The sequence below is a fragment of the Onychomys torridus genome, chromosome 10 (assembly GCF_903995425.1).
Source record: "Onychomys torridus chromosome 10, mOncTor1.1, whole genome shotgun sequence".
Classification (NCBI taxonomy): domain Eukaryota; kingdom Metazoa; phylum Chordata; class Mammalia; order Rodentia; family Cricetidae; genus Onychomys; species Onychomys torridus.
The window spans coordinates 74141685-74167519 of NC_050452.1; the positions used below are offsets into that span (position 1 = coordinate 74141685).

The 25835-nt window shown below is 40.1% G+C and overlaps 2 protein-coding genes across 2 annotated transcripts in view; both read right to left on the bottom strand.

Moving 5' to 3' along the window:
• Positions 1 to 4725: 4725 nt before the first annotated feature.
• LOC118591912 (ATP-binding cassette sub-family G member 3-like) lies at positions 4726 to 18069 on the bottom strand. The gene is made up of 4 exons (XM_036200352.1): positions 17962 to 18069; positions 8113 to 8202; positions 7228 to 7313; positions 4726 to 5104 (listed from the first exon to the last, which is right to left on the bottom strand). The coding sequence occupies exons 1-4, from the start codon at positions 18067 to 18069 to the stop codon at positions 4951 to 4953; spliced, it is 438 nt and encodes a 145-aa protein (XP_036056245.1). The 3' UTR covers positions 4726 to 4950.
• Positions 18070 to 20119: 2050 nt separating this feature from the next.
• The window catches only part of LOC118591913 (ATP-binding cassette sub-family G member 3-like), a 145538-nt gene continuing 139822 nt past the window's right edge, over positions 20120 to 25835 (bottom strand). Inside the window, exons 11-13 of the mRNA XM_036200353.1 lie at positions 23573 to 23662; positions 22148 to 22214; positions 20120 to 20191 (exon numbers count right to left, since the gene is read on the bottom strand). Of these exons, the coding sequence (XP_036056246.1) occupies positions 20120 to 20191; positions 22148 to 22214; positions 23573 to 23662 (229 nt within the window). The remainder of the gene's footprint in view (positions 20192 to 22147; positions 22215 to 23572; positions 23663 to 25835) is intronic.

The following is a 25835-nucleotide window of genomic DNA, read 5'->3' on the forward strand; positions in this document are numbered from 1 at the left end:
CCTGAGTTCCAGCCTACTGTGAGAGCTGTTCTGAAGGCCAGCAGATACTCACACAGGAACAGAGGATGGCTAGAAGGAAATACTGACAATGTGGATAGAAAAACTGTGAGTCTCTAACAAAAGACTGGGTCCCCATTGGGTGGAGATAGGCTTGGTGAGTGGGGTGGCTCATGTGACAGGCTGCAGCAGGACTGAGGGTAAGTCTAGAGAGACCAGAATGGAGGACAGGAAGGAGGATGAAGGTCCCCTACCTGAGTACTAGCCTAGTGTGGCAACTGTGGGTCCCTGATAGAGAGAGTCTGGGGGTCAGCAGAGTCACAAAGGAATGCAGGCTGGCTAGAAGGATCCACAGAAAGGGCCAACTGGAAGAACTAGGGGCACACTGGGTCTGTACCAAGAACCAAACTGGACTTTTTGTTACATTATGCATTACTTTGTAAGATGTTTAAAAACATCCATATTGCTGATGAGTACTATCCTGGTATAAAATAAGACTAAGTGAAGAACTTATAAATATAAATTATGGAAACACAATGGAAATAAAGACCCGTGATAGTGTAGATACAGCAACTACTAAACATAACCTGTAATCTCTAAGGCTGCAAAGGATCTTGGAACCTAGCTGATCTAGGACTAGACAAGTATTCCAAGAAGCAGTTTTTATAGATACTGGTGCACAAGCCTGAGCCCCAACATCTGTTCCAGCAGTGTTTCTAAGGACAGCCTCTTGCTAAATTCTATGCTACTGAGTTAACCCATAGCTTAAGTGACTTTTCAGATCAGAGTCCCCCTGAAATGTCACTCAAGTCATTTCATATCATAAGAACCCTGTCATTTTACTGAAGTTATACCCACCCACCCCCAGTCAATACTCCTGTGCCATTATATCACCATACAGAAGTATCCACCTGTCCTGGATGGTTTTATGACAAGTTGACACAAGCTAGAGTCATCAGGCAATAAAGAGCCTCAGCTGAGGAAATGCCTTCATAAGATCCAGTTGTAAGGCACTCTCTTAGTAAGTGATCAATAGGGGAGAGCCCAGGAACTGTGAGTGGGACTACCCCTGAGCTGATAATCCTGGCTTCTATAAGAAAGAGTCTGAGTAAGCTATGAGGAGCAAATCAATAAACAGTACCCCTCCATGGCCTCTGCATCAGATCATGCCTCCAGGTTCCTGCCCTGTTTGAGTTCTTGTTCTGACTTCCTTCAGTGATGAACAGTGATGTAGAAGTACAAGTCAATTAAACCCTTTCCTTCCCAACTTGATTTTTGGTCATGGTGTTTCTTCATAGTCATAGAAACCAAAAGACACTATCCATAAATTTTATTTAATGAGCTCATCAAAGATATTTTTGTGGTCATTCATTATGTGTGGGGTTTTTTTTTTTTTGTTGTTCATTCATTTTTGTTTTGTTTTGAAGTAGTCTTTTGTAGCCCAGGGTAACTTCAAACATACTACCTACCTGATGATGACCTTGAACTACTGATGTTTCCACCTCTCAAGAGATGACATTATAAGCATGCACCACCACATCAAGTTTATTGATTTGTTTTAACCTTAGAAGTAACATAGATTTTTATAACATATTTTAGAACCATGCTTTTAAATTAGAATCAGTACTTATCTTATGTACCAGATTTGGCCAATAATGGTGGATGAAAGGTATGTTGTCAATGTAAATATGAAGATGTAAAAACATAAAGAATATAAGGTTTCTAAGACAAATTCTCCTTTTTAGGTAAAAGAAAATTGATTGATTGCTTCTCATAATTGCTATGGGATGTTCTGTATGTCAAATGTGTTGCTTTGATTGGTTAAAATAAATAAAGTGCTGATTGGCCAGTAGCTAGGCAGGAAGGATAAGGTAGGCGGGACAAGGAAGAGGAGAATGCTGGGAACAGGAAAGCGGAGGAGAGAGATACGGCCAGCTGCTGCAATAACAAGATGTAAGGTACTGGTAAGCCACAAGCCATGTGGCAAAGTATAGATTAATAAAAATGGGTTAATTTAAGATAGAAGAAGTCGATAACAAGAAGCCTGCCATGGTCATACAGTTTGTAAACAATGTAAGTTTCTGTGTGTTTACTTGCTTGGGTCTGAGCGACTATGGGCCTGGCAGGTGAGAGAGATTTGTCCTGACTGTGAGCCAGGCAGGAAAACTCTAACTACACATAATTATTATCCTTGAGATGATCTAACATGCAGTGATTAATAACATTACCTTGGAGTTTAGACAATTTTACTTATAATTTGGTTTTTTACTATGTTGTGGACTTTAAAAGAAAATTAACCGTTGCTTATTTACAGCATAACAGAAACCAAATAGAAAAAGTCTTCATTAAATACTGTATACAAGAAATTCCTTCCTTATATTTGTAATTTTATTTTAAAAATTTGACAATTCTATCTGTATATAATACATTTCAGTCATTCGCACTCACTCCCACCTTTCTGTTTCCCCTTCCAACTCCTTCCAATGCCCCTCTTTACAAGTCCCTTTTACACATTCATATCTTTGCTTTTTGTCTTGTGACCCAAAGAGTTTAACCAGAGCTGTCCTTGTGACCCTGGGTTTTAGAATATCCAGTGAAGCCTCGCTGGCTCATATGTGAGTATACATGTGAAATCAGTGACTGCCTCTACCCATAATCTACCAGTAGTAACAGTTCAGCAGAGTGGGGTATGGTCCTGTTGAGTCCCTCTCTGAGTCTTGCTGTGCTGACAAGGGACCCAGTATTGTGCAGGCAGCTGTAGATGTTGTGAGACAGACCAGGTTGGCAAGGGCTGTGTGTGTCCTGCCTATAATATAGCATTTCCAACCTTTCTTCTCATCTTCTGGCTCCTGTACTCGTTCCATCCCTCCTCCACACTGTCCTAAGCTTTAGATGAGATGCTCTGGCACCTTGAGCAGCCATGAGTCTCTGCATTCACCACAGATCATTAGAGTGAAAATCTTCTCTGGGTTAAGCTGGCTGTAGCATTTGTCCATGAGTATAACTATAAAAACTTAGAAGACACTTTGTAATCACATATCTTTAAGCAACTGTAGAATATTTCCACCATAGAACCTAAAGGCCCAGTTGCTCAGTTTTTGACTGGATTTACAGGGAAAAAAAAAAGTTTTGCTGCTGTAGAAACCAGCCTTCAGCAAGAGAGGAATTGAAGGCGAGCCACAGAGTCAGAGGACTAATCACCCCATTGACTTTTCTGTCTGGAGAAGTAGAACTTAACACACACACACATACACACACACACACACACACACACACACACACACACACACACACACACACACACACACACACACATCTCTAACATGTCAGGTTCTCACCTAGGGTGTTGATGAATGGCAAGCCTTCAGTAGGTGAGAGAAACTGAAGAGGATATGCAGAGCAAGTGAACTACTGGACAGACAGACAAACAGACACATGAGGACTTTTCTGACGGTCAAAGCTTAGTTCATTTTATTATTGTTTCCATTGCTTGTTCTACTCTATCCTTTTTCTGTCTGTTCTACCTTGATGTTCCCTTCTTTCTCTTTCCTGATGACTTCCTTCTCACTACTTCCTGATGACTTCCTTCTCACTACTTCCTGATGACTTCCTTTTCACTACTTCCTGATGACTTCCTTCTCACTACTTCCTGATGTCTTCCTTCTCACTACTTCCTGATGAATTCCTTCTCACTACTTCCTGATGACTTCCTTCTCACTACTTCCTGATGTCTTCCTTCTCACTACTTCCTGATGTCTTCCTTCTCTCTATTTCCTGATTACTTCCACCTCACTAATTCCTGATGACTTCCTCCTCACTATTTCTTGACGTCTTCATTCTAACTTCATTATTTATTCCCTTACAGCTTATAAACCCCAAAAGAATCTTTGCAGCAATATAAAAATTACAATGCCGTTACATTATATGTTTTAAGTGAATGATTACAATGAATACGAGGGGGGAAAAAAAGCATGTTTCCCATTTCCTTTACATGATTAAACATTTTATGTATTGTGACTGAAAAGCAAATGCAGGTCCCAAGCACCTGCATACAGTTAAACAATTATCTTTTAGAATTCTCATAAATCAAGAGTCTTTCAGCTATAACTGCTAACATAGGCAGTAGTTTTTCTAATTGCCAGAAAAACAGATAACTAGTTTCACTTTTCATATTTTAGAGTCTTCCCAATTATCTTGACTAACCATTAAATTCTTTGTTTTCTGGTTGCACGAAGTACTATTTAAAGCTTTGTTTTATCTTATGATGCACACCAAAATCCATGAACACATTTCCCAGTGTCCATAAGATCTTGAGCTAATTCCTCTGACTGGATTGTTCTCCTTAATCACTCACCTAAACCACAGTCTATATGGTCCTCAGGAGAAACTCATAAGTCCCAGCTGATGACACTTCCTTGGTCCTGTTTTCTATCCTCTGCAGCCCCTGCTTCTTCAGGGTGGGGACAACACTATATCCTACTTTACCTATAAAAATTTTCCCACTAAAATAACCTCTATCATAATCCTTTACTACATGTGTTAAAAACCCTTAATCATCAAAATTCTATTTAAACTACCACTATTATTGTATAAAATCATTACTTCAGTTAAACAGGCTTAATTGGAAATCAACTTCATAATAATCCACAGTTAAAATGTCCAGTGGAACAGGATATTTCCATGAGATAATCACACTGCAGTACAGGCAGTGGGGATCCCCCACCCCATTCACACCATGCCAGATACCAGAGTCAGATGCAAAGGCACAGCAGTAGCAAGATTCATGCTGGAGCCCAAGTTCTTTTCTATCCAAAATTCACCCATCAGTGCCTTATATCCTGGTGGGCCAAACTCCTGAACTCAGGTGCTCCCTGATGCTCCACTGACATGGCCACCAGAAAAGTTTTGACTTTTTTAAATATCAGATTAGTTCAAAGAAAGTGGAAGAGAGATTTAAAAATGTCTCTTTTTCTTAAGATATAATAATCGCACATAGGTAAGTGATAAGAAGATAATCATTATACAAGATAAGGCCACGTGATTCTTCCAGAAGCCCCATGATGAGAGATCAATGCCCTGGATTATCAAGAATTCTTCACCAGTACATCTGTAATTCAACACACATAAAAATAATGTCATTTTTTTTTAGTACGTTCACTCTTGCTTCTTTTTAAGAACTCATAGTTTCAATACATGTTTAAAATTTTCTTCTTTATATTTAATTGATGGTAGCAATGATGTACTTACACTTTTATTACATATTATGTCAGTCTAACCTATTTGAATCAAGTCCCTTTATTAATTTCAAAATCAATCCAAAGAGGTATAGCTATCACATCTATTTAAAAGCAGAGGGGAAGTAGGCTCAGTAAACTAGGCTGAGTCTAGAAAGTCACACTAAGACCCAACTTTATAGTTTCACTGTCATTCATTTCTAAATCTGCAATGCTACCCTCTCCTCAAAGGGCAAAGGCATGGATGAGGTAATTGTTTCTCCAGAAGCAGAAAACCTCAGCTTCCCAATGACACACAGACACTCTAAGAGATCAAAGCTTTGTGCAGTTCTGCTGACTCAGTAGACAGTCATGCAATAAACACAGCATCAAATTCTAGACTGAGGACCAGAGGACACTAAGGGTTTCTGACAGGAGTCAGTCAATTGCTGTCAGCTCTTCTACTAAGAGAGCAGTGACAACCACAGATGCTCAGCTATGGAACATCCCCAGCAGCCCATGGCTACAGACAGAGCCTGGTAGCAGGTGGAGCACAGCAGGATGCAAAGGCCTTTACCCAGGTTAGAAAAGCAGCTGCTGCTAAAAGTTCTGGATACACTACACTCACCACCTGTGTGTCTACATCCCTGTGTGTCTCCATCCCTGTGGTGTCTCCATCTCTGTGTGTCTACATCCCTGTGTGTCTCCATCCCTGTGTGTCTCCATCCCTGTGTGTCTCCATCTCTGTGTATCTCCATCCCTTTGTGTCTCCATCCCTGTGTGTCTCCATCTCTGTGTGTCTCCATCTCTGTGTGTCTCCATCTCTGTGTGTCTCCATCTCTGTGTGTCTCCATCCCTGTGTGTCTCCATCCCTTTGTGTCTCCATCTCTGTGTGTCTCCATCTCTGTGTGTCTCCATCTCTGTGTGTCTCCATCTCTGTGTGTCTCCATCCCTTTGTGTCTCCATCTCTGTGTGTCTCCATCTCTGTGTGTCTCCATCTCTGTGTATCTCTTAGGATTTAAAAATTCCCAAGTCCTCAGAAAGAGCAGATTTATTCTTCCCCTTGTGAGGACAATCCTTTAATGAATATGAGGTCTATGGAGGGCCTGTCTCTTGTTCACTTTACCCATCTCCATCCTTCTGACAAGAAACTGGTAAGAAATTTGTTTTAGGATGACAGACCACACCAGGAAAGAGGAGATGTAGGAAATAAGATATCCCCCTACACATTTGTTTTCTTATCAGTAATTCAAAAATAATTCGAGTTTCTATTATTCATTATTATTTTGAACATCCTTTAGAGATTTAACATATAAGCATGTTCCGTTCTCACTTATATATCAAAATCAAATCGATGAAAACAATCATAGAAAGGGAAGATATTGTAACTTGAAAATCATACACTTTAATTTTATTTAAAAAAATCTTTGTTTATACTTAGATGGTATTGGAAAAATGATATTTCCTTGAGAATGTTGAAAAAAGTATATTTTTCAACGTTCTGAAATATGTGTTTCTTTCATTGCAAGACATATCCTCTGATAGAATATTTTACACACACACACACACACACACACACACACACACACACACACACCTTTGTTTTCTGAAGTGTTTGAGGCAGAGGAAAGACCCTGAAATCTGGCAGGCAAAGATCACTCACTTTAGCCTCGCTGCCCTGACATTCTTTGCCTCTGCTCACAGGTACCATAATCTATACATGTAGTAATTGAGTGTCCTTTCTAAACTATCAGAGCAATCTAGGTCAAGCTCAAATGTTCTGAAACAAGGAACTAAAGTCCACAATCAAGGTACCAAAACCATTTTCAAAAGGCCCGAAGAACCCTTTCTGCACATTATCTACACCATGGAGCAGCAGGATCAAAACACATCCCTGTGTGCATTGGTTACAATGACTCATTCTAGGGAACTGCAGTGTTAATCCCAAAAGGATGGTTTTCCCCTCTGAGTCTAGCAGCATTCTACGTCCCCATTATGACACTGAACTCCAGCTTACATTACATAGTTCAGACATCTACTGACTTCTGCTGTGTTATGTTCTGTACAGAAGGTTTGTCCCAGAAACTCATTGTGCTGCAAAGCCTGTAACACAAACAGGAACAGGGAAAGGCAAAGAGTTTAGTATTTTTATGTTTCCAAAGAATAAAAAGAGCTATAACTTCATGTTCAATCTTGACTGCAATTTTCAAAACCAAAAACTGAAACAAACAAAACCCCATCAAGTTCAGTTTTCCCAGCAAAGCAGTGGCCCTCCCCCACACTCAGGAGACTTAGGATCAAAATGAAGGTGCCTCCCAAGTACTAAGATGTTGACTCTCTAAGGAGATTATCTCGGGCGTTTCCTTCTCTGCAAAGTCCATAACCACGTAAACACTGTAATTAATAAATTCCTATTGATTTATATAACAATATATTCTTGCTTGTTTTCATCAAAACCAGTTGTGATTATGGGAGTAAGACAGTCTGTTAAGACACACTTTACTAGAGAAAAAGCTTCACAAAGTCTATGGCTATCACATGGTTTCTCTTTCTTTTAATTTCCTGATATAAATTATGTATCTTAGTCCCTGATCCTTTCATTATTTCCTTATTGGGTAGAATCACAACTGTATGCTTTTCATCATATCTTCTATCTTTCCTCTTTTCTCTGGGATTTTTCTCACCCTTTATTTCCCTCAAATAACATTTGACTGGGGAAAACCCCAGATGACTCACTGACCTTTGGGTAGAATTACAGGAAAGTTCTCACCTTTTGCTCCTGGAAGGAAAATCCTGGGGAGCAGCTGGTTAGAGATTACAGGTGGGGGAAAGACTCTGTTGGGATTCATTTCGGTTACTACAGCTGGAGACCCCAAGCACAGTGACAGACAGGGCAACTTACTGTAAATCCATAATGAGGAATGTTGAAGTACTGAATCCATGAGATGTTCTGCAAGAAGTTCGTGTAAAATAGTGATAGACCTGAGATAAACTACAAAGAATAGAAACATCAATTAGAACCAATCTAATAGTTAAGAATTCTAACAACATCCTCCATCTTCAAGACTACTTCCTCCTGACCATTTCTGCTCAGATCAGCTCTTTAAAACATTCTTTCAGTTAACTCTAAACAGAATTCTTCACTCTTTGCAAAGCCAAGGCTCTTTATGGTTTTCAAAAGAAGGACTTGCCACCCCACTCTGCATGACCAAACCCTCAGATGTTTATGTTGTTTATCTTTAAAAGAGCATGTAATCTTTGCACAGCCTTTAACCTTTAAATATATCCCATCCTACCTATTTAATGTCCTCTTTAGATTCCTCATCGTATCTAATTTATGTAGATATTATGAATAATGAACAAGGAAGAACAAGGGACAGCTCTGAAGTTCACATAAAACTTGTCCTATGTAGTCTTAAGTACCGTAGACTATGCAAAACAATGACTGTGTGCATGCATTCAGACTGCACCTGAACATATGCTTCTACAGAAAATACAACATTTGGCATCGTAACTAGTTCTAAGGTTCCTTTAGGAACTTTATACAATAACCGGTTGTTTTAGTTCCTTTCCTGTGGCTACGATAAAACACCATAACAAACATAGTACATTTCTAAGTACAAATTAAAATCATAATGGAAAAGAGATGACACAAACAATCTCATTCAGAAAAACCTCAAAAAAGGGGAAGAGGAAGGGACAATCTTGGAATAAATCTAACCAAATGAAATACTTGTACAAAAGCGTTAAGACATTGGAGAAAAAAGAAATTGAAGATAGACAGAGCTCCCATACTTAGATAGGTAGGATAAATATGAAAATATCCACCCTACCAAAATCAATCAACAGATTTAATGTAATCGCCATAAAAATACAATATAATTCACATATATTTAAAAAAAAAAACATTACTAAAATTCACATGGAAACACAAAAGACCCAGATCAGCAGAACAATCCTGAACAACAAAACTGCTAGAGGTATCATCAACCATTGGGGGTATCACTACCCATTGTGAGAGAATCAATCCCTCTTAGGTGAGGAATAACACATCTTCTCTATTGATAATAGGCTATCAGTGGGCCTGTCTGCATATCTGGGAACAAGAGCAACAGACTCTGGCAAACTTTACCACCCCGTGTGTCCTTCTCTCATAAAGAGGACAATATGCCATTTCCTCTTGTAGGACCAGGGTGCCACTCAATGGAAAAGGACACTTGAGCCTGGGGATGTCCTGCCACATAACTGTAGCAATCCCTCCTTGGGCACATGCGCTGTGCAGTTAACATAGTTTACCTAAGTATTCAATTCTATACATCAGTTTTATAAGCACATTTATCAAAAGTAAAAAAAAAAAAAAAAAGTGAAACTCTACCAACATTATGTCTTTTAGGTAATGATGTATTCTTAGGTTCCTTCTGAGAATTAATTTTAAAGGCTGCCTGGATGATATAATGGGGAAAATTTGGAACATGTACTTGTCTATCTAAAAAAGATTTCTGTTTATGCTTTTTTTTTTTTAAAGTAAGGGTAAGACTATACACTCAACAAATTGAACTGTTAGAAAATCTGTTTTAGTTACATTAACAAGTTTTGATTATCATTTAAAAAATAAGAAACAATACTTTTCAATCTTAATTTTAATGATTTTCCTTGTACTGAGCATGTGCATTTCCTCTGGGCAATGATGTCAGCATTCTCTTGGAGTGTCCCACCTCTTCAACCTTCTGGACTGTGCTCTCAGTTAACGCACAGGAAAGGGGCCTCCCAGGTCTCTTTCAATTTGTTTTCTGTTTTGTTTTGTTTTTTGACTTTTGAGAAGTATTTGGTCCCCAAGCAGGAAAGCACAGGCTGGAAATTTTAACAGAGAAGTTAGGTGAAAACTTTGTAACCTAAAAGAAAGCAAAATGGAGAGCCATGACACAATTGAGAAACTGATTTTACTTTCCCTGGTGGGAAGGGCTGTGGACTCCCTAAGAAAAAAGACATATACCATTCATGTGGAGAGAGGCCTCCAGCCCTTCTAAGAGTGATGTTAATCTTAAACAAATCTATTTAGTTCTGAGCTACTCTAAGATAGTTTTATTAATCCAGCAGCAGCACGGAGAAGGAAGGAGGCCTCTATCCATCTGAGGAGGTGTGCATTCCTACCAGGGTATACTAAAGTTTTCTTTTAGTTGTTACTTGATTCTCTGGTATTTGTGGAATTTCATCTGGATTCCTTCAAAGTGTGTCAGTTCAGATCTCCCATGTGGGTTTTTAATTATTTCCAAGCCCCTTTTTTCTCTTTTGGCAAGTTACACATCCTTAACACACACACACACACACACACACACACACACACACACACACACACACACACCTGATTAGCCTCCAGTTAAGTTTGGTTTCTACTGCTGTGATGAAGATACCATGATCTGACCTAAATTGTGGGGAAGAAAGGGTTTGTTTAGCTTTCCCATCCTGACCACAGTCTATCATCAAGAGAAGCCAAGATGGAAATTCAAGGGAGGAACCTGGAGGCAGGAACTGAAGCAGAGACCATGGAGGAGTGCTGCTTACTAGCTTACTCCCCAAGGCTTCCTCAGCCTGGATGGCCTTCCCAGTGTAGTACTGCCTGCAATGGGCTGGGACCTCTCACATCAATCATGAATCAAGAACCCATCTTCCCCAGTCTTGCCTACAAGTGATTCTGAAGACATCATGTTCTCAAAAGAAACCCTCCCCACTCCCTCCCCTTTTTGAGACAGTGTTTCTTTCTGCAGCCCTTGCTATCCTGTAACTCACTCTGTAGGCCAGGCTGGCCTTGAACTCACAGAGATCTGACTGCCTCTGCCTCCTGAGTGCTGGGATATGGTGATATTGAGTCCCCCAATATATAGTGCACCCTAATAAACTTATCTTGGGTCAGAGAACAGAACAGCCACTAGATAGACATAAAATCTGGGCATGGTGGCACACACCTTTAATTCCAGTACTTGAGATCTCATGTCTTGCTTGGAAAAGACACGTGCCTTTAATCCCAGGAAGTGATGGCAGGAAGCAGAAAGGCATATAAGGAGTGAGAACCAGGAACTAGAAGCTTTTTAAGCTTTTACGCTTTTAGCAGCAGTTGAGCTGAGATCAATTTAGACGAGGACTCAGAGGCTTCCAGTTTGAGGAAACAAGATCAGCTGAGAAGTTGGCAAGGTGAGGTTGAATGTGGCATGGTCTGCTTCTCTGATCTTTCAGCATTCACCCCAATATCTGGCTCCAGGTTTGTTATTATTAATAAGAACTTTTAAGATTCGTGCTACACTGGGATTAGAGGCATTCTTCACCACACCCAGCCTTACCTTTCTTATGACATTAAAAAAAAAATCTTACTTTCTAAAACTTCCATGGGGAATGTTTGTTTGACTATTGAGAGTAGGCATTGACAAATCAACTCTTTATCATCATGGTAGAGAAGAATAATAAGTAGAAATCTTTTAAAACCATAACAATAACATGCTGGCTTAGAATTTTTGCTGTTGCTGTTGAAATCCATTGGTGAGTTAATTATCTCAGTAAGAAGCCTGTCAGCTCCAGGAAAAGGATGGCATTATTTTTTCACATTTGAACATGCTAGAGGCCATAAGATTTGCTAGAATTTGAGATTTTTGTTTTATTGGTGCCTACATTTTGGCATGTTCTTAACATATCAGCAATAGTAAGAGGAGCTAGATCCATGGATTGAAGTTTTATTGATTAATCATTTAATTTAATAATCAAGAGTTTGCATTTTCTTATGATAATGAAAGAAATAGGCAATAGCAACTTCTTTATTGCTCGTCTATAGCTTGCTGTAGACAATTAACACAGTCCATAAAGGGCTCTATGGGCTTCTGTCTGACGGTGGAAGAAGTTGTGATTGTGTATTATAACCAGGGACTTCATTTTAAGTCCTGGCAGTCAGTGGCCTCCTCAGGCTAGCTGGGAAGCCAAGGATTGATTTCATTTAGTAACCATTTAAAGATGGCAAGTGTTGAGCCACAGTTTTAAAGTTTTATTTTTAAGAGACTAAGTAATTAAACAGATTTTCTTTAAGATTTTAGGTTTATATCAGGAAAAACTATCATATCTATCCTTCATATCCAGCTGTGGTAAAACCAAGGTGAAGGCAGAGCTTGGTTATGGATGAACAAGCCATTCAGCCTCAAGCTGGTGGAGAACAGCTTGCTGGTGGGAAGTAGGCAGTGGCCTGTCTGTCAATTTGCTGGAGCAAGATATGGGCAGGGCAAGAGGAAGCCCGGCAGGAGAGTGCACCAGTGAACTCAGGATTGACGGTTCACATATTCCATGGCCTGGTTCTCATTTTTTTTTTTTAAAGTAAAGTTGTATTGTGGACGCATATGAAATGGAGGGGGCAAGACTTCTCTGTAGTGAAAACAGACAGGGAAACCAACGTGCAAAGACTGGCAAGCAACAGGAGACACAGCATTAGGAGAGCTGTGGTTTGGGCCAGTCCACCCCCAAACAAAGGCCAGTCTGTTTCACAGAATGGAGGGAGATGTCCAGGAGACAGTTTAACATCATAATATCCCCTGTACTCTGTTCAAGTTTCCAGTCATATAGCTTCCAGGATAAACTTACTCTATTGTGCACCCATAGTCTCCCCCTTAAATAGATAATCACTCATGAGAAGGGAAAAGGGGGGGGCTCACAAGCTCTGTCCACCTTATTTATATGTACACATCCAATCCTCTTTAGCCTTCTACCCAATGCACTGGAGTCACTGTAAACTGCATTTCATTTTCTAAAATCTTCTATAACAATGCTCAGGCAGTTCTGGGCTCTGGAAGGTGACTAGAGTTCTCTTCTACACTCTGGGGTAGGAAGCCCAGAACCAACAATGGGCAGAACTCCTTAACATGGTTTCTGGGCCTTGTTCTCTCCTCTGTGCTGTGGGCTCCTTGCTCTGGGATGGCATCAGAGCGAATCTCCTACAGATTGACTGGTCCACAAGTGCCATGACTGTCTACTGCTCCATGCCCTTAGAGTCCAGCACCCCAGCAATAAGGGAGGTGAAAACATCATCACCATACCCTACAGGAGCACCCAGGAATGTTAGACATTTTATTTATTGGTGCTTTAGGGATGGGTTTTTATTAATCTTTTCTCTGAAACACCATACACTATACATGGCTAACCTCAGAAACTAGAAAGTAAAGTTCATTTATACATAAACTCATGTGCTTACATGTGTAAGACCAGAGTTTCTATTCTATATTTGAGGCCAATCTGACAACAGTCCCCACCATTCCTAGGAATTGAGAAAATTGTCTTAAAAAAACACCAACTAAACAACCAAACAAAAAGTAGCAGATGAGGCTGAGGGCACAGCTCAGTTCATGGCAGGATGCTTGCCTGTCATGCACAAGGCCCATAAACGAAGTGTGGTAGTGCAGGCCGCTAATCCCAGTACTAAGGAGGTAGAGACAGGAGGATCGAGATAGAAACTTTTAGTTCTAAGAACCAGAATGCCAAGGCTTCCTTTACAGAAACTAGTCTACAGTCCAGGCCAACAGGCTTGTCAGGGGACTCTGAGTCCAATTCTGAATATGATGGGGCAGAACTTTCCATTAATTTCTGTTTGTCTCCTGTCTGTGGTGACTTACATCTTGATTGGGTGTTGTAACTATGGGCAGAAATGCTGAAATATGGGAGAGGGGTCCCCAGAGGCCATGGGCTGAAGTTACAAGTATGGTCAAGGACACTGACCATCACAAAAGACTCTTTTTTGTAAATCTTTTCCTTGAGGGAAGGAAATACACAGGGGACACTGGACAGACAACTACAATGGCAGTGACCGACCATTGATTTTCTGATTGTATTTATGCCTGCTCTATGAGATGGAAATCATGTCTGACACTGTGGCTAGTGGGGTCACAGGGCCCAGAGAAGAATCTACTGTTATTCTTCTGAATGGAAATGGTATTAAACTGGCTTCTATTGAGTTGTACTGACATTCACAGATTAGCACATCTCAGACCTTCATCAAAGAAACCTCCTTTTGCAGGAGATGGTGATTAGCCCAGATTAACCACAGATCAACATACAGAGAAGAGAGACTACAGAGGATCCAGCCCTGAATGGGACATCTGTACATCACACCCCTCCTCCCAAGGATCAAGGATCAGGATGAAAGAGGCTAGAGGGATTGTAACAGCCAGGCTGTGGACAACTACAACGAAACAGGGTTTTCCTGTCACTATTGGACAGTGACACATAGGAATGCAGTGCAGTGTGACAACATGGGCAACACCTGTGCAAGATCAAGACAGACAAAATCCCTGCAAGGAGGGGAGAGGTGGACATGAAGTCCTACACCCACCCGACGAGCTATTGGCAGTTGATGGTTGCTGGGAGGGGTACTAATTTTTAAGGATGTGGCCCCTGAGATCCTATCCATGATGCGATAGATGGCCTGTTTTGGAGATCTTCTCTCCAGGTGCCACCAATCCCCCACGGTCCCACAACCCATGTATAAAATAATCACTCAGACGCTTATATTAACCATCTACTCTTCAACCTCTTTAAAGACCTAAGAAGGAAAATAATATTACCTGAGTAAACAGGAAGTATAAGCAAGCAAGAAATGGCAGAGACAGCTGGCTGTCTGGACAGTCACCCAGTGTTTCTCTGCAATGTTGGGGCATCCACTTTTGACTACAGGCCTAGAATATCTGACAGACCATTCTGTCTTACTCTGTCTTGGCAAGGCTCAGCAGTCACAATTCCTTATGTTGTGCTTGTCCAGAATGGGCAGCGTGCCTACTGTCAGCAGTTGAGGCAAAGGCAGTGCTATACCCAACAGGCCATTTTTCTCAAGAAGACAAGTTCCATATGGAGTGTCTTCAATGCCCAACATCCCCTCTGGAGTAGATCAGTGCTGCCAGGAACAACTGTTTCTCACATCAACAATATTCTAAGTTATTAAAACATTTAAATGTCATATACTCTAGGTCTATGAAGTGTTTGCAGATTACCTATCCATTTGACATATATATCTATATATCTCAAAAGCCTAACTAACATGACTATAAGTATGACAAGAGTGGGTGACTATTGGCCTGTAATTCTTATCAACCTAAATAGGTTAAAGCCTAAAGTTTCACATTGTAAAAATAAATAATCAGTAAACAGATGTACAGTATAAGGTCAATGACCTTAAATTTGTAACAATATACAAAATCTCTTAATCATAGGTAGAAATGTATAGTTCAATATGATACAATATCCTTAATATGTAGTTTTCACATTGTAAAAATAAATAATCAGTAAACAAATGAAGAGTATAAGGACAATGACCTTGAATTTGTAACAGTATACAAATATCTTAATCAGAGGTAGAATGTGTAGTTCAATATGATAACAATATCCTTAATATGTATCAATATACAAAATACCCTAAACAGAAGCAGAACACACATATAGTATGACAAGTATAATTTATATTTGTATCAATATACAAAGATATTTTAAATAGGAGTAGAAACATATGTACAAAGTGAAAAGTATAGTTTCATATTTTTACCAATATACAAATTATCTTAAACAGAAGTAGAAAAATAATTTTACATTTTATCCATATAGAAAAATCTACACCAATGCAAATTATCTAAAGCTGATAGTTACAAAATTAGTTTACAAGTATATACAATAATCTACCTTATTATTCTATCCTATCTATCCCCCCTTTTTTTCAAAAGAGATTCCTAAGTCTAAACTTTATTGTTTCTAACCCCCAACCCTATGACAACTTATAACCAAACCCTAACAGATGACAATTATCCATAACTCTGAGAAAACAAATCCTGTTGGGAGAGGAAGAGGGGCTGGACCCTCCTGCATTCTACTGTCCAAGCCAAGGACCCACAGCCTGCGCAAACCCATGAGCCAATATGTTCCAGATCCCACCCTCGGCCTCCCTGGTACTCACTGGGGAAGCCTGCTTTCCAGTGTGAGCTCAGTGACCTTTGGCCCACCAGCCCCTGCCCAGCTCTGAAAAGGCTCCAGTGGCTACCATGTGTTCACTGCAGAATTCACTGGTACATTCCCCTCCCCTTTTATTAAGGGGTTCAGATTAAGATTACAGGGGAAAGGCTATAAACACTCAAATCCCCTCCCCTGGCACAGGGTCAGACCTTCTCCATCAAGTCTCTACCTCTCCAACAGCACCACCAACTGCAAACCAAGTGTTCAAGTCCCTGAGCCTTAGGGGGCATTTCTTATTCAAAATTCCACAAGGAAGGATTTGGGAGGGAGAAAATGGCATAGATTTCATCAAAGCATTTTATTTGTTTTTTTTTTTTAAATCTGTCAAACAAAAATTAATTATATCATATTTATTGAGGATTTACATTACTGGGTAGCCATACATATAAGGGCATGTAAATAGAAAATATAAACACAACTTAGCACTCTCTCAAAGACATGCACCTGCTATTGCCAAGCTACAATATGCTGTTGCACTAGCAGAAAGTACATGAATATTAACACACAAAATCAATCATTCTATTTACTTGATATACGTTTTTGGAAAATGTGGGGTCTAGATTCATTTATCAGTTAATTAATTTACATCAAGTGCGTATATTATGGGTATGAAAGACTAAGTCTGGGTAACCAATTACAGAAAGATAAGCATAAGTATTCTAATTCAGGAGACTGATTAGTACTTAGGACTCTGGAATCTTCCACTATTTCTAACACATTTCAGAATACAAGTGAGCCCTGAGATAGATTCCTTGTGCTGAACACTTACATTAATCATTGTTGTAGAACGTTATTTTAAGAAGTGTTACATTTGTTTATTGCTGTGGAACATTTGTTTTAATGAGGCAAATATATGTTGCATTCTTTTATGTTGCATTTGTTTAACTCTGAGACTTTGATGCTTTGCCTATCTAAAACACATGATCAATCTAATTAAGAGCTAAACATCAGGGAAAAGGTGAGGTTGGACTGGCAGGCAGAATAATGGGAAGAGAAATCTGAAAGCTAGAAGAGCAAGAAAAAGAAGAGAAGGATGCTTGAGGCCAGCCAACTAACCAAACAGCCAGCCATAGAGTAAGAGTGAATGTAAGATACACAGAGACAGAAAAGGAAAAAGCCCAGAGGCAAAAGGTAGATGAGATCATTTAACTTAAGAAAAGCTGGCTAGAGAGAAGCCAAGCTAAGGCTAGGCATTTATAAGTATAATAAGTTTCAGTGTGATTTATATAGGAGCTATGTGGTGGGCCCCCCAAAAACTAATAGTAAGAGTAAAAAAAAAAAAAAAAAAAAAAAAAAAAACAACAACTACAGATCATGACCTTTGCTTTTCCATTCAGACTACTGAATAAACCAAATCACCGCTGCCATGGTTACAAAGCAGGCAAGTGTCTCACACCAGCATGAAAGAAAGGCTACACTCTGCCTTGCTGTGGGGGAATCTGCCAATCATACCACTTTTCTTGAAATTCCAATTATTATGGTTTTATAATGTGGCCCCAATAAATGTCTGTTAAGAGCTCACTAGTAAGGGCATGTAATTACATCATAGTATTGACATCAGAGTAGTAGCTACAAGCCTGGGAGAAAAGCAGGCTCCTTCTCCTTTTCTCCTACAGACCATAATAAGCTTAGTGTAAGACCTCATGTCCCAACTACTGATGTTCAAGCATGTACATGGCCAAGAGGAACACAAGGAAATTTTTCCTACTAGAAAAACACAATCCACACTCACCAGCATGAGCATAAAGTAGATGACCACAAGTACTGTGGATATAGTGCTGTTTTCTCCCCTGCCCCTATAAACAGTGCCACGGGAACTGGCAGAATAAGCCAACATCATGATGGTAAAATACATAGTGAAGATACTCTTCACATCTGTGTTTACTCCTTAGAAAGAAAAAAAAACTGGTGTCAGTTCATCTACCTAACTCAAGAGAATTGTACATATTTCAAACAATGCTTTAATAATCAAAATGACTAGTTATAGCTTCACAGCCACCCAACTTCTCTTGGTCTCCCAACTGCTACCCAATCTTCTGGATGCTGGGAAACAAATTTGGTTACTTTGGAGGAGGAGAAGCAAGTGCTCTTAACCAATGAGCCCTTCTCCAGCCCCATCACATGGCTTTACTTTATACTTGCCACAAAAATCCCTTTCCATATAATACCTGTTCTCCTTCTAATCATAATTATTAGCAATTTAAAAGGATACTGACATGGAGAAAATTACTGCATGCTCACAGGAGAATCAGCAATAGAACACGTTCATGTTCACAATTTCTCTGTGTTTATTATAATTGCATTATTAATGAAATTGGGATCAGGATGTGCTGGTTAGTTTTTATGAATTTAACACAGGCTAAGGTCATATGAAAAGAGGTAATCTCAACTTAGAAAATGTGTTCATTAGCTTGAACTGTAGGCAAGCCTGTGGGGACATTTTCTTGATAAATGATTTATGTAGGAGGTCTTAGACAACTGGATGACACCATCCTTAGGTAGGTGGTCCTGGGTTCTATAAGAAAGCAGGCTGAGGACGCCATTAGGAGAAGCTAGTAAGCAGCTCCCCTCATTGGCCTCTGCTTTACTTCCTGCCTCCAAATTCCTGCCCTGAGTTCCTGCCCTGACTTCTTGATGGAGTCCATGTCAGAGGAGCAGCAGGTGGCAACTGAAATTAAGCCTACCAGGACGCAACTCTCTGAATGGGTGACTCTCAGATAGGCAAGGCCCTGAGACCAGAGACCCCAGAATGTCTTTTGCTTCTGCTGGGCTTTTACATAATTGCTACGGCAGTCTTTCTAGAGTATTATTGGCATGTTGTGGATGGTGAGGGGAGATACCCCCACTGCCTGTAACTATAGTGTGCTTATCTCATGGAAACATCTTGTCTACTTGGCAATTTTTTTCTTTTTCTTTTTCTTCTCTTTCTTTCTTTCTCTCTCTCTTTCTCTCTCTCTCTCTCTCTCTCCTCTCCCTCCCTCTCTCTCCTCTCTTCTTTCTTTTTTTGAGACAGGGTTCTCTATGTAGCTTTGTGGCTTCTTGGATCTCACTCTTTAACTATGCTGGCCTTGAACTCACAGAGATCCGCCTGCCTCTGCCTCCCAAGTGCTGGGATTAAGGTGTGCACCACCACCGCCTGTCCTCTACTTGCCATTTTTACCTGTGGATTATTATGAAGATGATTCCTCCCTATGCTGTACATTCTAAATGATAATAATAATGTTAGTTTATGCAGGATTTGATGAATAATAATAAATACAAAAAAATCACACTGCTAGGGCCTAGGAGTTTTCATTTAAGGGGCTGCATAGAATGCAGCTCAGGCTGATGATTAAGGAAAACAATGGAGTCCTCAGGACCAGGCTGCTTTCTAATTTTCTTAATGCCTGAATGATGCAGTCACAGGTTTTGAGTATGTGTCATTATGAAACAAAGCCTTACAATAACTTCAGGTTAGATCCAGATGTTTTGATTATAGCTTCGAGATGAAAAACACCAGAAAACAATCTAAAGTTTACACGGACACGTAGCTGAGTTTATAGATTCATTGGCTTAGGGTTAAGAATACAACACAGCCCAATTGTTGCTAGCTGACATACATTCTAACTAGGTTTGGGTTGGTGATCAAAGGTGATGAGTCATTCCTGTGCCAATTTTTGCCCTCAATTTCCTGATATAAGAAACTATTGATGAGTGGGAATGCAACCCAAAGATTTAAAGTAGAGTTGACTGATTCTTTTTCATATATACAAGTTCTGGTTTGTGATTCCTTTAAGATTCCTTATAAGATTACCTTCTAAGGTAAGTAATAAAGTAACTGGCCCTTTCTTTGTAACTGCAAACTCAGCCTGCCAGTAAAAGACCTGACTGCAGAAGAATATCTTGCTTGTCTATGTGGCTAATCTTATAACCAGGTACTTGAATATGAATGACATGGGCTCCTGGGATAATTTGTTTTTCACCTGTAATATGTAAAAATGTTTAATCATGTAAGGGATATGGAAACATGTTGTGGTTTTTTGTTTTGTTTTTTGTTTGTTTGTTTTGTATTCATTGTAATCATTCACTTGAAAACAGAGTGTAACCACATTGTAATTTTTATATTGCCTGAAAGATTTTTGCTGGGGTAGATAAGGTGTAAGAAGAATAATATAGAGTTATATCACTAGAAGGAAAACGTCAAGAATGAGAGAGTTGCAAGGAACTAGAAAGGAAATATCAAGAATAAAGATAGATGTTAGAAGGAAACATCAGAATGAGAGAAGGAAATCACCAGGAAATTGAAGAATGAAAATAAAGAGGCCTGAAGAAACCATCAAAAGAGTCTGTGAGTGTCTTTTTCCATAACATATTCAGATAAAAAAGTCTAGTATGTGCCAACTTTGTGGATTCCCCTTTGAGCCCTGTGCTGCTAGGGGCTGGCACCACCAGGCAGAATTACTTCTCCTTTGAAGTACATTGAACTGTAAGATGAAAATAAACCCTTTTCACTTCATATTTTCTGGTCATCGGTGTTTATCACAGTGCTAGAAACCTAGCTAAGGCAAGGGATTAAAATACCCTTGCAGTGGTTTTACTATCTAGAGGGCAGGAAGTGCTTCCAACTTTAGTTGTCCCTAGGAAATCACCAGGTAGCTCTATGGAGGGAGGCAATGGGTTCCACAAGCTGATTTGTAATCTTTATGAAGCTAATGCTATGAGTCATGCTAAGGCCTGTGTTTTTATAATAGTCACAAGGATACAATTTATATCCTGGGGGAGCTGAGTTTCATGTCCAGTCATTTTCAAACTTATCATTATTATTATTATCCCGGTATGTATAATGCGTGTGTGGATGTAAGGGTGCTCATATCATGGTGTACATGTGCCCTAGTGTGTATGTGCAGCTGAAGGACAATTTTCTGGAGTGATTCTCTCTTCCACTGTGGATTCTGAGGATCAAATTCAGGTTGTCAGGCTTGCAGGACAAGCACATTTCCCATAACCATCCCCCGGCCTAAATGACTGGTTCTGAATGAGAAATCTCTTTTAAAACAAAGTCTCAGCTTCATCAGTGCTTATCTTGTGTGTGTGTGTGTGTGTTTGAAAAATATGGAAATTCTAAACAATTAGTCTAGAGTGAAGCTTAACCATAATGTTCAAATGAATTTGTACACATATTTCAAATAACTATTTGTATTATATAATTTCAACAAACCTCAAATTCAGTATCTTCTCTTTTTGTAAGATTAGGTAGCATAAGACATTATACACATTTAAGTTCTTTTTTATACTCACATATTTATGAGATATTATCCATTTTTCTATATTTTATTTACATATAGAGATACTAACACAGAAACAGCGAAAAATCTACAGCTGAGCTAGAGAGATGCCTCACTGATTAAAATCATGTGCTATTATTGCAGAAGCCCTGGATTCCATTCCAGTACCCACATGGTGGCTCACATCCAGTAACTCCAGTTCAAGGGGGTCTGATGTCCTCTTCTGACCTCACCAGGCACTGCATGCATTTAGTGCACACACACACACACACACACACACACACACAAAGTAAAAATAAATCTTTTACAACAAATATGGATAAATATCTAATAATTAATTTTGCTCTGTTAGCAATGCGTCAAGTGGTTACATTATTACTACATGCATTATAATACACAGAATCTCTAGTAAATGTACAGTTTCATAAAAAGCTTTTGTAGTATTTTGTGAACAAGTCTTGGAGACTTTCCTCACATGGAACATCTGTTTTAGATGTCACACACTGGAGATGTGCTTTTCTACTTTAGACTTGCCACAGTTGTACAAACAAAACACTCCCCCAAGACTAAAGACACATCTCTTGCTTTGTCACTTACCTGCTATGCTGAATACTATAACAGTAAATATAATACTTGGCAATAACTCCTGGGTACCAGCTCAGCCAGCAATTTCCCAAGGAAATATGGTGACACTCTGTAGTATCCACTGGTATGCTCATGTCTAGAGACAAAGATCACATTATACATCCTTAGATTAGTCCACAAGGCACAGGTGAGATGCTGGCTAAGCTGACTTCTGCCGCCACAGGGGGCCTAACAGGACAGTGTCCCTATGCTCCAGGCTGACTCCCATGCATGTCCCCATCTTAGGGACCAGCATCCCTAGGCCAGCATCCTGATGGCATTCTCACTAGGATTCTCCCCATCAGAAAACTCTACCTTGTTTTGTCCACTCTGGCCACACAACAGTCCCTCCAGGGAAACAGCCCAATGTGCCCTCTCTCCTCAGAGTCTCTGCCCTCTGAAGCTGGCTCCCTGAGGAGCAGCTCATTCCTACCTCACCTCAGACAGCGGTCATGGAGACTTCTCTCCTTCCAGGTCTCATGAAGAAGGTGACACTGTCACTCTGAGGTCACAGTGCAGCCTCAGGACACTACATCCTTCTGTCTCTCTTTAGGACAGATGTACTCCTTCAGTAATCTCTCTGTACAACTGTGAATCTTTACCAGATACCAAACCTAGTCCTTTCCCTTCCTGGCCTTTTCAAATCCCAAGTTCTTCCCCTCCAGTGTCTTCATTGTATCTCTGACTTTTTTTTGATATATCACCAGTGCAGGCTGGACTTAAATTCCATATGCAGCCAAGAATGACCACTCTCCTGCCTCTACCTGGCCCAAGTACTGGGATTACAGGAATACAGCCATGCTCGGTTTTGTGATACTGAATCTAACACAATGGCAAGCACTCTAACTACTGAGCTCTTCTCTGAGGACTCCTCTCCTGGCATGTACATGGAGGCAAATGTTGCCCATGTTGAGAGAGTGAATTCTAAGCATAGGCTACCAGGAAATGTTCTTCCTGTTTGAAAAACACAGGAGATAAACAGCCCTTTATATTCAGCTGCTGTCTGGCTCTTTCCAGCCTCCATCAAGAGGAGACGCTCATTCTTGTGCAGCTGTACCTCTCCAACTCCAATGTGCTGCTGAACCAGCACACTTAAGCTCTGTGAAACCCTGACATCCTTCTTTGGGGGGTCATGAATTTCCTGTGATTTTGTCTGCAGCACTGAGATCTAGCGGTCTCACCCAAATTTTGAAACTTTCTCTGAGCAACAGACACCTGTGCTCTTGATTTCCCATCCACTTTTCAGTTAATATTAATAATCTCTTTACATACTTCAAAAATCATGACACCAAATGATAGACACAAAATTTCATTATTTGTTTATTGTCAACTAAATAAGTAAGAAAAAGGGGAATTGCTGGTAATTCATGAAAACATTCTAGGCCTACCCAACGATGAATGTAATTAATTGATCACCTGCTCCTGGTGCCTGCTTCTGGAGCAGGGGTTACTCACAAAAAGCGATCCTCGTCAATCACAAAGAGCTCCCCAGCAGACACACTTGTGATGGTCTGGAAGATGGTGACCACAAAGAGCAGGCCAGCTCTGCAAGGACAGAATGGAGGCAAAAGCAATAGTAAAGTCAACATTAGGATGGCTTCTTTCCAATACACCTTCTTCTGTAGATTAAATAATATTACACAGATTTTTATTTTTAAAAAAAAGCAGTATTGGATATTTGGCTCAGCAGTAAAGATTGCTTGTTGCTCTTGTAAAGGAACCAGGTTTGGTTGGTAGCACCCACATGGTGGATCACAACCATCTGTCATGGAGTTCAAAGAGAGCCCATGCTACCTAGTTTATGTCAACTTAACACAAGCTAAGGTTATCTGAATAGAAGAACCTCAGTTGAGAAAATAACCTACATAAGATCCAGTTGTAAGGCATTTTCTTAATTACTGGTAGATGGGGAAGGGCTTAGCCCATTGTGGGTGCTGCATCTCTGAGCTGGTGGTCTTGAGTTCTCTAAGAAAAGAGGCTAAGCAAGCGATGGGGAGCAAGCCTGTAAGCAGCACCCACCCATGGCATCTGCGCATTCCTACCTGGTTTGAGTTCCAGTCCTGACTTCTCTTCAGTAATGGAATACAATGTGGAAATGTAAGCTGAATAAACCCTTTCCTCCCCAACTTGACCTATGATCATGTGCTTAATCAGAGCAATAGTAACCCAAACTAAGATAGGAAACAATGCCTCTTTGTGATAGTCAGAGGTCTCAGGGAAAACACATGGTACAGAGACATACATGTAGGCAAACACTCATACACATGAAAATAAAATAAGTATTTTTTAAAAGAGGAAGATGGAAAAAAAATTTTTGAGCTGGGGATCGAACCCAGGGCCTTGTGCTTGCTAGGCGAGCACTCTACAACTGAGCTAAATCCCCAACCCAAAGATGGAAAATTTAGAACTGTTCTGGTTAAAAAGGTCAGGAAGTATGCGTCTCATTAGTTATTTTCCTCTCTGTCTCCACAGCGGTATCTATTAATTGAAGTGTGTTCTCTGAAATCCAACACTTGAATAATGACCTTTAATATAATGATTCTAGAGTATGTAATTTAGAAGTTAATTGGTTGTAGATGAAATCATGAGAGTGGAGCCTCATAATGTCATCTTTGTCCTCATCATGGGAAGAAACAGCAATGCAGTGTCTGCCTCCAGAGGGCTGAGATAAGGTGGCCAGACAGGAAGAGCCTGGGAGAGAATCCTCACCTCAGACTCTCCCACTGCAGTGTGGAGACACATTTGCTTTTAAATCCACTGAGTCTGTGGTATTTAGTCATGGCAGCCCAACCCACTACTTCAATTTAACTAACAAAACAGATAATCATCTTTCCTAATGTATAAAGAGAGAAACATAAAGATTAATAAAACTCCAAGGAGTTTTCATGTTCAGTTGGCTGTGTTGATTTCAGAAGAGTAAGAATGAAAACGTGAAACAGTGGAGGGAATCTCTACTCAACAGTTACTACAGACATGGACTGTAGAAACATCTTTAAAGCCTTGATGGTTATCCATAAAATGGGTCAACAACTTCCTGCATGGTTTCCAAAGAGCTCATAAAATGAATTCAGTCATGCTTATTTATACGGTGTAATTTGTGTTCCTGTGATAGGGGATGGTAAGCAGGAGGAGGGGAACAAAAGACCCTCTGCAGTTATCTGTTTCCTGGACACACATGTCAGGTTCCTAGACAGATGCATGATTGGGTGCTAACAGCCTGCTACATAACACCTTCTCAACTGACAGTCAGAAGTCAGTGACTCTCTAGGTACACAGTGATGGTTGGATATCCAGATCAGAGGAAGGGGACCTTGTTGGAGACTAGTTCCTCCTAAATTAAAGTAAAATTCCATTTTATAATCTACGAAAGGCCAGATTAAAGAAGAAGAAAGGAAAAGAAAAAGACAACCTAAAAATGTGTAAGACTCTGAGAAGAGCAGGAAGCAAGACCTCCAAACTCTGGACTTGGGAGCAGAGGCATGAGGACTGCTGACTGAGGCCAGCCTGGGCTACATGACAAGTTCTGGGCCTGTCAGGTCACAACTGTGGCCCTGCCTCAAAGGAAGAAACAAGAGCAGAGGACCTGACCTGAGCACCCCATAAACAGCCATAGAGCATGAGACCTGAGCACTTCATGACCAAACATTTAGCTGGGTTCTCCTCCTCTCCTAATGAGTCAGTCTTGCTTTCAAGGCTTAACTCTACTGAACGCACAACC

Coding starts and splice junctions, on each gene's coding strand:
- LOC118591912 (XM_036200352.1), bottom strand. CDS start 18,069: ATGATGTTGGCTTATTCTGCCAGTTCCCGTGGCACTGTTTATAGGGGC. Junction 8,203..17,961: donor TCTACTTTATGCTCATGCTG/GTGAGTGTGGAT, acceptor TATTCTTTGTAG/TTTATCTCAGGTCTATCACT. Junction 5,105..7,227: donor AGATGTCTGAACTATGTAAT/GTAAGCTGGAGT, acceptor GTTGAATTACAG/ATGTACTGGTGAAGAATTCT.